The sequence below is a fragment of the Myodes glareolus genome, chromosome 17, assembly GCF_982192425.1.
Source record: "Myodes glareolus chromosome 17, mMyoGla1.1, whole genome shotgun sequence".
Classification (NCBI taxonomy): domain Eukaryota; kingdom Metazoa; phylum Chordata; class Mammalia; order Rodentia; family Cricetidae; genus Myodes; species Myodes glareolus.
This window is the reverse complement of record NC_142042.1, coordinates 23465531-23478350: the sequence shown is the minus strand read 5'-3', so window position 1 is coordinate 23478350 and position 12820 is coordinate 23465531. Positions and strand designations below refer to the sequence as shown.

The window sequence follows — 12820 nt, the reverse complement described above, 5'->3', positions numbered from 1 at the left end:
TGGGACTGATCTAATGGGAGCTCACCAATGCCAGCTGAACTGGGAGTGATGGAGCATGTGATCAAAATGGACACTCTGAATGTGGCTGGCAATGAAGGCTGACTGAGAAGCCAAGGACAATGGCACTGGGTTTTGATTCTACGGCATGGACTGACTTTGTGGGAGCCTGATTTGTTTGGATGCTCACTTTGATAGACATGAATGAAGGGTGGAGGACCTTGGACTTCCCACAGAGCAGGGAACCCTGACTGTTCTTAGGACTAGAGTGGGAAGGGGAGGTGGGGAGGGAGAGGGAAAAGGGAGGCAGGGAGGAGGTGGAAATTTTTAATAAATAAATAACAAGAAAAAGTAATCAAACAGATGAAAAAAACTATTCAAGACATAAAAACAAAAATAGAGACAATAAAGAACACACAAACTGGGGAATTATAGAAATGGAAATTATGAGAAAATGATTAGGAACCATAAATGCAAGCATAAATAGTAGAATACAGGAGATAAAAGGGAAAATCTCAAGTGATGAAGATACAATATAGGAGGGCTGGAGAGATGGCTCAGCGGTTAAGAGCACTGACTGCTCTTCCAGAGGACCTGGGTTCAATTCCCAGCACCTACATGGCAGCTCACAACTGTCTGAAGATCCAGTTCCAGGGGATCTGACACCTTCATACCAATGCACATAAAATAAAGTTAAATTATAAGAAGTATTTTTAAAAAAAAAAAGACACAATATAGGAAATAGAATCATTGGTCAAAGAAAACATTAAATCTAAAAAATTTTAACACAAAATATTCAGGAAATATAGGACACCATTAAAAGAACAAACCTAACAATAATAGGGATAGAAGAAGAAGAAGTCCAACACAAAAGCACAGAAAATATAGTCAACAAAATTATAGAAGAAAACTTCACCAACTTAAAGAAAAATATGCATATGAAGATACAAAAAGCTTATAGAATACCAAATAAACTGGACCAAAAAAATTCCCCTCACCACATAATAATCAAAACACTAAACATACAGAATAAAGATAGAATATTTAGAGCTGCAAAAGAAAAATGCCAAGAAACATATAAAGGCTGAATTACACCTGAATTCTCAATGGAAACAATGAAAGCCAGAAGGTCCTGGTCAAGCATTATAAAGAAATTAAGAGACCACAGATGCCAGTCCAGACTACTATATACAGCAAGCCGTCAGCTAACATCAAATTAAATGGAGAGAAAGCCATTCCACTAAAATCAGTAACAAGACAAGGTTGTTCACTCTCTCCATATCTCTTCAATATAGTGCTTGAAGTTCTAACAATAGCAATAAGACAACATAAGGAGAACAAGGGGATTCCAATTGGAAAGGAAGAAGTCAAACTTTCGTTATTTGCAGATGATATGATAGTGTACATAAGTGACCCCAAAAACTCTACCAGAGAATTCCTACAGCTGATAAATACCTTCAGTGATGTGTCAGAATACAAGATCAATTAAAAAAAAATCATTAGCCTTCCTAAACACAAAAGATAAAGAAGTGGAGAGGGAAATCAGAGAAACATCACCTTTCACGATATCCACAAATAGCATAAAGTATCTTGGGGTAACACTAACCAAGGAAGTGAAAGATCTATGTGACAAGAACTTTAAGGTTTTGAAGAAAGAAATTGAAGAGGATACCATAAAATGGAAAAATCTCCCTTGCTTTTGGATTGGGAGGATCAACATAGTAAAAATGACAATTCTACCAAAGGCGATTATAGATTCAATGCAATTCCCATCAAAATACCAACAAAACTCTTCACAGACCTTGAGAGAACAATAATCAACTTTATATGGAAAAACAAAAAAACCAGGATAACCAAAACAATCCTATACAATAAAAGAACTTCTGGAGGCATCACCATCCCTGACTTCAAACTCTATTACAGAGCTACAGTAATGAAAACTGCTTGGTATTGGCATAAAAACAGAGATGTTGACCAATGGAATCGAATTGAAGACCAAGATCTTAATCCACAAACCTATGAACACCTGATTTTCGACAAAGGAGCTAAAACTATACAATGGAAGAAAGAAAGCATCTTTAACAAATGGTGCTGGCATAACTGGATGTCAACCTGTAGAAGAATGAAAATAGATCCATATCTGTCACCATGTACAAAACTCAAGTCCAAATGGATTAAAGACCTCAACATTAATCTGGCCACATTGAACCTGATAGAAGAGAAAGTGGGAAGTAGTCTACAAGACATGGGCACAGGAGACCACTTCCTGGGTAGAACCCTAGTAGTACAGACAATAAGAGCAACAATGAATAAATGGGACCTCCTGAAACTGAGAAGCTTCTGTAAAGCAAAGGACACTGTCAGTAAGACAAAAAGGCAACCTACTGATTGGGAGAAGATCTTCACCAACCCCTCATCAGACAAAGGTCTGATCTCCAAAATATACAAAGAACTCAAGAAACTAGACACTAAAACTGTAAATAACCCAATTAAAAAATAGGGCACTGAACTGAACCGAGAATTCTCAACAGAAGAATTTCAAATGGTCAAAAAATACTTAAGGACATGTTCAACTTCCTTAGCTATCAGGGAAATGCAAATCAAAACAACTTTGAGACACCATCTTACACCTGTCAGAATAGCTAAAATCAGAAACACCAATGAAAGCCTATACTGGAGAGGATGTGGAGTAAGGGGAACACTCATCTATTGTTGGTGGGAATGCAAACTTGTGCAACCACTTTGGAAATCAGTGTGGCGGCTTCTCAGAAAATTGGTAATCAACCTTCTTCAGGACCCAGCAATTCCACTCTTGGGAATATACCCAAGAGATGGCCTATCATACCACAAAAGCATTTGTTCAACTATGTTCATAGCAGCATTATTGTAATAGCCAGAACCTGGAAAAACCTGGATGCCCCTCAGTGGAAGAATGGATAAAGAAAGTGTAGCACATCTACACATTAGAGTACTACTCAGTTGTATAAAACAATGACATCTTGAATTTTGTATGCAAATGGATGGAAATAGAAAACACTATCCTGAGTGAGATAACCCAGACCCAAAAATTGAATATGGTATGTATTCACTCATTAGTGGAATCTAGCCATAAACAAAGGACATTGAGCCTATAGTTCGTGATCCTGGAGAAGCCAAGTAATAAGGTGAACCTAAAGAAAAACATATATAGATCCTCCTGGAAATTGGAAGCAGACAAGATTGCCGGCAAAAGTTGGGAGCACTGGGGTGGAGGGAAGGGGAGAGGGAGAGAGAGAAGGGAGAAGGGGAGGGTTGGGGAGAGCTTGGGGGAGTGGGATGGTTGAGATGGAGGAAGGACGGATATTGGAGTAGGGAAGGAGGTATCTTAATTGAGGGAGTCATTTTGGGGTTGCTAAGAGGCTTGACTCTGAAGGAATTCCCAGGAGTCCACGGAGATGACCCCATCTAGGACCCTGGGCAGTGGAGGAGAGGGTGCCTGAACTGGCCTTGTCCTGTAGTCAGACTGATGACTATCTTGAATATTACCATAGAACTTTAGTCTGGTGACAGATGGAGACAGAGACAGAGACAGAGACAGAGACAGAGACAGAGACAGAGACAGAGACCCACATCGGAGCACTGGACTGAGCTCCCAAGGTCCAGGTGAAGAGCAGAAGTCTGGACCACGAGTGGTTGCTCCACCCACTGAGACAGTATCCGGGAGCTAATGGGAGCTCACCAAATCCAGCTGGGCTGGGACTGAACGAGCATGGGATCAAACTGGACCCTCTGAATGTGGTTGACAATTGGGACAGACTGAGAAACCAATGATAATGGCACTGGGATTTGTCTCTACTGCATGTACTGGCTTTTGGGGATCCTAGTCCATTTGGATGCATAACTTCCGAGGCCTGGATGGAGAGGGGAGGGCCTTGGACTTCCCACGGGGCAGGGTACCCTGCCCTCTTTTAGGACTGGAGGGGGAGAGGGGTGAGTGGGGGACCGGGAGGGAAGTGCGAGGAGGGGGAAAGTGGGAATTTTGAATGGGTTTATTTATAAAGTAGTAAAAAAATAAAAATAAAATAAAAAAGAAAGAAAGAAAACGGAAAACGCCTCAATGCAGTTCTAAAGAAATACAAATGTCTTCCTTTTCTGACCGGACTTGGAGTTCCAACTCTTCCCATTGGAGGCTTTAAAACAAAGCAAAGGTTTAGTTTATTTTTTTTAAAGATTATAAAACTTTTCTGCAAACTGATAGCTCTCCAAGGGTGGGGTAGGGAGGAAGCTGGTATTCGGTGGCTCCTGACTAACGATCTCTTACAGGACCTCTCTCGCAGCTCTGCGTTTCTCAAGTCCGGGATCCAGGATTGTCCCCCGCCTGCCTACACTGGATCTACGGACACGCCCACCGCCTCCCCGCACCCCCCCTTCCCGCGCGGCACGTGGACGGTCCCGTGACGTCATGACGCTGCGCGGCCCAATAAGCTGCGACGTTAAGGACATTTTAAATTTAAAGGCGGGGCGGTCCCGGAGCTTGGTGGACGCCGTTGATCTTCTGCGTTTTCCTGGGCTGCAGCCGGCGGGATGGCGGAGGAGGCGGCGGTGGCGGTGTGCGTGCGGGTGCGGCCGCTCAACAGCAGGTAGGCGGCGTGGGCCGGAGGGGACGGGCGACTGCGCTACCCTCCCGGCTGGGCACCTGCGCCCCGGCCGCGCTGTCCGGGTTGCACCGACGCCTCGGAGCAGGACTCCGTGTTTCCCGAGGACAAGTTCAGACCGTGACGGGGACAGAAAATGTGCAGTCGTGGAGAAGGGTCGGAAATGCTAGAAAGACAAGGCAGGAAGTGGGAAATGCAGTCTCCCGGGTTTGCTAGCTTCCGGCCTTCAGCTAGAGATGCCAAAGCTTTTGGGGTTCGCGAAATTGGTATCGAACCGGTTGAGAGTCTCAAAATTGGGGATTTCTTGTACTTAAGAAGTTTCTTCCCTAATTTGGGAAACGTTTTCTCCTGGTTTGCTTTAACTGTCAACTTGACAGCCTAGCTTTATCTGAGGGAGACTCTACTGGAGGGTTCTGGCCAGTGTGGGTGGTGCCGTACTTGCTCATTGGGATCCAAGGCTGTATAAGAAAGCTAACTGAGCCGAAGCCAGAAAGGGCAGGACAGCTAACAGTATTTTTTCATGGATATTGTCTCTGCTCCTACTTGAAACCGTGCCCAGCTTCCCCTCAGTGCTAGAAGTATAAGCTGAAATAAACCTGTTCTTGTCCAAGATGCTTTTGATCGGAATATTTTGTCATAGCAACAGAAAGCAAACTAGAACAGCGTATGTACCGGTAAGCCATTGCAATACACTGTGGAAAGTGAGCATGGAGAATGTGGGAAGAGACATTGAACCTTCAAAGGTGACAGGTTGGTTGGGGGCGCCTGGTATCAGGAAAATCCAGACACTTTCCGTGAAAGAAAGGATAGGCAGTTACTTGATGGATGGATCAGTGGTTGATGAATGTGGTGCTTGGTGTGTATAGGAATTTAGAGGAAGATGGCATTGAAGAAATTAGAGTGCTCCCGTTGTGGTTCATAGCTTTAGCCCCAGCACTCTGGAGGCAGAGGCAGGGCTATCTCTTAAGTTGTAGACCAGCCTCGGCTACCTAGTGAGTTCCTGGCCAACCAGGGCAGCGTACTAGAGAGAGAGAGAGAGAGAGAGAGAGAGAGAGAGAGAGAGAGAGAGAGAGAGAAATTGAGATTAGTGGGATCATTCAGGTAATTTATGGCATGTTAAGTTTTCCAGAAGTTTCCAAAGTTGTTGTTTTTTTAAGGGTTTCAGACTGACGGTAGACCCCAGCCAGAAATAACCATGAATATAGAGCAACATAAAACCATAATCATACTTGAAACTATAAAACTTTATTTTACAAGAGATTGGGGGTGTTTTGCTTTTTTATTTCTTTTGTGGCAGTCTATTGGAAGGTTCTCCATGAAGGCCTCGGGTCACATGTGAGACGTCAGACACCCCTAGGAAAGAAACCTAATCTGAGTAGCGCTTTGCACTGCTCTCCTCCCAGACTGGTATTAGAGTGAGGGCCTTCACTAATGAGAAGCAGATCGCTAAGGTTCATTTATGACAGCTAAGTCCTGACCCTCCCAAGGCAGATTTTCTGTAATTGCCAGCTTCTGAGGTATTCTTCAGAATGTGAAGTGTTTTAGATGATCCCTCCTGTGGGCCAACCTCTGTGATCACTCACCTTATTCTAAAGTTCTGGGTTCTCTTCTTCCAGAGAAGAACTCGGAGAGGACGCCCATGTTTACTGGAAAACTGACAGTAATACTATTTACCAGAGTGACGGGGGGAAATCCTTCAATTTTGGTAAGTGTATAACAGCGTCAGAGTTATCCCGTGCAAGTGTAGCTTCTGTTCCTTGCACTCTGAAGTCTTGAAGGCAGGAAGATCAGGAGTTCAAGGGCAACCTGAACTACAAAATAAGTGCTCTTAGCTGAGCCATTTTCCCAGACCCTAGGCTGTCACCTTGTTAAAACTGAAATGTTCGGAGAAGTATGTGAAATAAAATGATCCCTGGTAAACAGCCATTATATAATATATTATAATGTTAGAGGTAACACTGTATGTTTAGGAGATTATAAAACCGAGGTTACAGATTCCCCAAGACTTTACTACTAAATAAGGTTTAGTTGCCCTCCCCACATATAGAAGATTAGAACTCAGCAACTGAGGTTGAAGTACAAGCGTTTGCCAACTCCCCTTCACCCGAAATCCTGACTTTACACAGCCTGAATGTGGTGCTTGGTTTTCCCATGACTTCTGCCTATGGGACGACTGTTAAGAATCACGCTGATGGCTGGGTTCCTTGTTGTCCCCTGTGGACTTTTTCACCATGGAAACTGTCACTTTTTTTTTTTAAGTTTATTAACAAAAGCAAAGATTCAGATACTAGAGTGGCAAATTTATCAGTACAAATACCTAAATTTAGCAGGCAGACGACTGTTTCCTGCCACATTTTTTTGTTTGATGTTTTCTTGATTTAGCTTGAGCAAGGCTTTTGGCAAGATATGTTATAAAATAAGATTTCTCAAAAATCGCTGCTCACATTTTCTAAGTACCGATATGATCACAATAATTCTATAAAGACAGTAATGTACCTGTCTTATAAATTCTAGACTGAAGCCCAACACTTAGAGAATCCAATCAGGATTGTACCTAACAGACTCTAGACCCATCTGAGCCACTGTGCTCTGAGGCCTTTGAAAATACGTAGGGTTGTTGACTTGTAGGTTTTTTTCTATATGAAGAACAGGGCATTTTCCCCTGGAGAAGATTGTTTACGGGGGGGGGGGGGGAAGAGAGAAAGAAAAGAAAGAAATTAAAGAAATAAAATCCCAGCTATGTCACCATTTTAGACCCTGACGGTTTATGTCTTTGGGTAATTACTAACACTTTGAAAAAGAGTCGATATGTTTGATTGAATTTCTATGTCGTTCTTTTTAGATCGTGTCTTTCATAGTAATGAATCCACTAAAAATGTGTACGAAGAAATCGCCGTACCGATCATCAATTCTGCCATACAGGGCTACAATGGTCTGTATTCACTTCCTGTTGCGGGAATGCCTTAGGTCTTCAATGTCTGTTCCATTAACTTAAGTATTGGTAGTTTTATTCACTAGAAGTTCGTTTTGAGTCTTTGTGTGTGCTTATTTGTCTGTTTTACTTGCTTCTACAGGTACCATATTTGCCTATGGGCAAACTGCATCAGGAAAAACACATACTATGATGGGCTCTGAGGACTGTGTGGGAGTTATACCCAGGGCAATCCATGACATTTTCCAAAGGATCAAGAAGGTAGCAACGCCAGACTTCCTAGCACATGTAGGGAAAAGTAGTGGCAGCTGAGTGGCAATTGGTGAAAGAGACAGGGACAGTCACACTCATCTCCTGACTTTCGTGGGAAAAGAAGAAAAGCATAGCGTTGCTTCACACGCTTCCTAGAACTTGAAGTTCTTGGATTTATTTTCCCACTGAGTCTCAGAGCAATATTATTCCCAACAACAAGCAGACTAAACAGTAGCAGATCCTATCAGAACAGTTAGTTCCATGTTAGCTTTGTTTAGTTACCCGTAATTCTTTTTCCTTTTTTTGTTTGTTTGTGTTGTTTTTTCAAGACAGGGTTTCTCTGTAGCTTTGAAGCCTGTCCAGGCTGGCCTTGAACTCAGAGATCCTCCTGCCTCTGCCTCCTGCTGGGATTAAAGGCGTGCACTACCACTGCCCAGCTGGTTCCTAGTGATTCCTTAGGAGCCATAAAAATGATCTGTGAAGTAAAGGGAAGGGAAGAGAAGGGGGGGGGGGGGCAGTGTTTACAAAACTTGATCACGAAAGCCAGAGGGAGCATCTGTTGTCAGGGCTTTCTCTTGAGCCTAGATAACTCGTTACTTCTGAAATACCGCCTTTGTGTTTTTATCAGCATATAGCCGTGAATTCTGTTGGGCTCTTTGCTACCAGTGAGTGACTGTATAATGCCAGCTTATAAATGGGTGCTTTTTTTTCTCCTAGTTTCCTGAGAGAGAATTTCTCCTACGGGTGTCTTACATGGAGATCTATAATGAAACCATTACAGACTTACTCTGTAGTGCCCAAAAAATGAAACCTTTGATAATTCGGGAAGACATCAACGTGAGTAAAAGAACTAGGTGACATCACTGGGTCAGCACAGAATGGGCCTGCCAGCGGTCAGTCAGGGAGGGAGGCGGCTTTCGGGGGCCCTGTGAACAATGCTGAACCGTTTGCTACAAGGAGAAGGTCATTGCCTTCACTTGTGAACCTCGCTTTAAGCAGATCCAGTTTGGATTCAGTAAACACATAAATGTCCCTAATTAACTAAAAGTCTTGTCAGGAACAGCGCTGGCACCAATGATGGGGTTGGTGGGGTATGAGAGAGGTAAAGGATGGTAGAGTAATCCAGGTATATGTATGAAATGGTCATATATAATGGTATGAATTTATTTAAAACTTAATGAATTAATATGACTAAGGGCATAAAATGTATTTGATGCAGAAAATTTATACTTTAAAATAGGTTCTGTTCCAGTTGCCCATTCTAAGCACATGAAAGTTTACTGAGCTGTACATATTTTGAGTCTGCATAATTTTGGTGTGTGATGTATTTATTTGCAAGTTTCTTTCTATAATGAAGTTTATAAAATAAGTGAATAAGTTGCTTTTTTTCTACAGAATAATCATTCCCTCTTTTTTTTTACTTTCCCAAATTCTACAGTAGATTTTAACTTTGAAAGCAAACTTTGTCTAATATTTTCATGATTAAACTGTTTTCAGAGAAATGTATATGTTGCTGATCTTACAGAAGAAGTGGTTTATACAGCAGAAATGGCTTTGAAATGGATCACAACAGGAGAAAGTAAGGCTGCTGCTGTATTTTTAAGTACATACCAGAACTTTCAAGTCCCCTTTTTTATTGAGCTAAAATAAGATGGGCCCCACCTAGACTTGTTGCATTGAGCATATGCACAGCCCGATGTCTTCCTTGTGCTTTAAGTTGATCACAGTTGACATGTAACTCATTTTTACAGAGAACAGACATTATGGAGTAACCAAAATGAATCAAAGAAGCAGTCGCTCCCATACGATTTTTAGGATGGTAGGTGATTCTGTCCTCCTACACTTGGTCTTTCCAAAGAAGAATTTCCTCATTTTGACAAGCTGCCTTTTCTGCCTAGATTTTGGAAAGCAGAGAAAAAGGTGAATCTTCTAACTGTGATGGTTCTATCAAAGTGTCGCATTTGGTGAGTGTTTGTAAGCATCATTCCATGTGGGCCCAGAAACACAGGCTGTTGGGGGGTTGCTTGAATAAGAACTGTTTACTCAGTAGGAACAAAGGGTCAATAGCTTTGGGTACTAGCTGAAATGTTAACGTAAGGGTTAGCCTCGATGTTAGCCTCGTAAGGTACTAGCCAAGATGTTGGTGTAAGGGTTAGCCTCGGGGACTAGCTGAGATGCTGGTGCAGTGGTTAGCTCATCTTTGTTCCTGTGTGTGATGTAAGGGTTAGCCTCGGGGACTAGCTGAGATGCTGGTGCAGTGGTTAGCCTCGGGGACTAGCTGAGATGCTGGTGTAGTGGTTAGCCTCGGGTACTAGCTGAGATGCTAGTGTAGTGGTTAGCCTCGGGGACTAGCTGAGATGCTGGTGCAGTGGTTAGCCTCGGGTACTAGCTGAGATGCTAGTGTAGTGGTTAGCCTCGGGGACTAGCTGAGATGCTGGTGCAGTGGTTAGCCTCGGGTACTAGCTGAGATGCTAGTGCAGTGGTTAGCTCATCTTTGTTCCTGTGTGTGATGGCTGTACAACTGCAATAACTGAATCTTCTGCCTGAGTTGGATCTTGGAATTTGGATATGTTTTATTTATTTGTTTGTTTTTAAATTTTAGCCAGTGTAACTTAAAAGAGTATGATAAACGAAAAACAAAAAGTAGGAAGAATGGTTAAAACATCATTTTTTTGTAGCAGTGAGAAAGCATGTTTATAAATGTGGGAGTTTTGTGTTTTGTTTCACTCTAGTGACCAGCGTGGGCCTTGTGCATACCCACCTTCTGGCTCGTGAACAGCTTTTAGACTGTGTATCTCTTAAACAGGAGAGGGATGTCTTTTACTACCAACGTGTTGCACAGTCTGTGCCTATTACACAAATTCATTGACGATGAGCAGTATACAAACACTGCTTTTGCCACACAAGTAATTTCCCATTTACTTTTTTATTATCTGATATCGCCATGTGGCCCGGGAGGGCCTTAAAATCATAGTTCTCTTGCCTTGCCCCAGGCAAACACTACCAAGCCCTGATGAAGCAGGTGTTCATATCTAGTCCTAAATTATCTTACTTTGCTGAAAACATGTGTGATTTGTTTCAATAGATTTTAATAATTTAATAGCAAAACCCTCTACCTAGCCTGTGTTTTGTTTTCCAAGTCTGACTTGTGATATTTCAGTATAATTTTAACTCCTCTCCTGGTTTTAATACTCTTAACATGTTTATTTTTGTTCATCCCTTTGCTGATTTGTCACATGTGGGTCTCAGGATAACCTGTCTGCATCCTGTAAAACTCTTCTGAGAAAGAAATGTTCCCTCTGGAGTCATCTCCTGGCTCCTTGGGTGGCTGATTTCTGGTTTTTCTCCTGGCCTTGGGAATGTTATTCCCCAGTGTCCCTCAGCTCTGCGCTGTCTGTGCTGTCTTTCCTCTTACCCTTCCCTGGTTCTCTGGCTTCAGGTTTCGGGGCCACAGTTGTTCCTTTAGGAGGCTGAATCACTGTGCTGCCCTCTTGCATAAAGCCTTCTAGTAGCTCCCTTTGCATTTCAGAAGCCCCATGCTGTCAGCCCTGCTTTCAAGACACCACATAATGTGGCCCATGCCTACAGCCGTACACTGTCGCTTCAGTTCACCGGTTTGGGGGGTGTTGGGTTTGGCTTGTCACGACAGGCTAGTCTGGAGCTCATGGCAGTTCTCCTGCCTTTACCTCCCAGATTCCAGGATCACATCTAAGCAGCTAGATCCTTTGTAAGGGAGTCTGCTTTGTGAATTGTTGGGCTGACCTTTCTACATAGATGGTACCGTTTCTATTCATCTCTTCATAGATGACTCCCTCCCTCTTCTCTGTCATTCATATGTAGGCCTAATAGCAGGCCTTCCCCTGCCTCCTGTTCCAGAGAACATACTGTGTCCCTCTGTTCCCTTTTCCAGCCATCTAAATCTTCTCTTATGTTTATAAATCCCTCGGTCTTCTCACAAAGCTTCTCTGCAGAAGGTAAGGTCTGAGAGCAGGACTTACGTGCACAGCTCTCCGCTGTTGCTCAGCACCTAGTACGCTGCCACATTGTGATAGATACGCACTTTCTCTGTGTTACTTATGAAATGAAAGAGAGGCCAATGCTTTTAAAAGCTACAGTGTAGTGTGGTACATACATGCCAGCCCAGCAAAATAAGTACCATGTGAATGAGCCTCACCTCTAAAGAGCCTGGATGTGCAGTTCAGGATGTATTCATTCTAGGTATGCAAGAAGGGTAAAGGTGCAAAACTCCAGTGAGAAGACAATGTTTGCTTTGGTTCTTGAGTACAGAGTACGGATGAACTAAAACAGTAGAAATAAAGAGGAAAAGCATCAAAAGCCACAGCAGAGGACAGGTTGCTAAGATTATATTCTCCTCTGTAAAGTATTGGACTTTGTATAGGGCACACCTCCGCAACATGGAGGATAGATAGATAGATAGATAGATAGATAGATAGATAGATAGATAGACAGACAGACAGACAGACAGACGAGAAGATAAGGAACAAGGCATGGAGATCAGTGTGGCTTAGTTAAAAAAAGAAAAGGCCTAAATAGTAGTAGGCTGGGAGATAAGGATTCAAGGGGATATTCCAATATATCGTGTCTTTAAAGTATTTCTTCACCAAGTGAGAGTTTATTGTTTCTCGTTACACCTCCTAAACACACATTTTCATCTGTCTTACAGAATTTGGTTGATCTTGCGGGCAGTGAAAGAGCTGCTCAGACAGGAGCTGAAGGTAATGAAACTTGGTAATGTCTGACCATGCATTTTAAAGTGCTGCTAGTGTAATGATTTCCAGATGAAAGTCTTTATTATAAATCAAACTTAATAACTTTGACCTACTACAGCACCAACTTAAAATTTCAGTTTTACAGAGGGCTGTGTAGCTAGGAAGCCCAGGAATGTATTATAAAGACCATCTAAGCTGTCTTGATTAGAACATTAAGAAAGGTCATGGACGGCATCCTTCTAGTTCCAATGCACTGCTCGACGCTTTGTTATTTA

At 42.6% G+C, this 12820-nt stretch overlaps 1 protein-coding gene across 3 annotated transcripts in view; it reads left to right on the top strand.

Moving 5' to 3' along the window:
- The first annotated feature begins 4491 nt into the window (after window positions 1-4491).
- Window positions 4492-12820, top strand: part of Cenpe (centromere protein E) — a 60713-nt gene continuing 52384 nt past the window's right edge. For all 3 annotated transcript variants that reach the window (XR_015735304.1, XM_087897558.1, XM_087897557.1), the window contains exons 1-9: window positions 4492-4616; window positions 6248-6336; window positions 7474-7563; window positions 7706-7824; window positions 8533-8652; window positions 9313-9394; window positions 9567-9634; window positions 9714-9779; window positions 12500-12551. Coding sequence is in view for 2 of the 3 variants with exons in the window: in XM_087897558.1 (XP_087753684.1) it covers window positions 4561-4616; window positions 6248-6336; window positions 7474-7563; window positions 7706-7824; window positions 8533-8652; window positions 9313-9394; window positions 9567-9634; window positions 9714-9779; window positions 12500-12551 (742 nt within the window). In the remaining variant the exon portion in view is untranslated. The remainder of the gene's footprint in view (window positions 4617-6247; window positions 6337-7473; window positions 7564-7705; window positions 7825-8532; window positions 8653-9312; window positions 9395-9566; window positions 9635-9713; window positions 9780-12499; window positions 12552-12820) is intronic.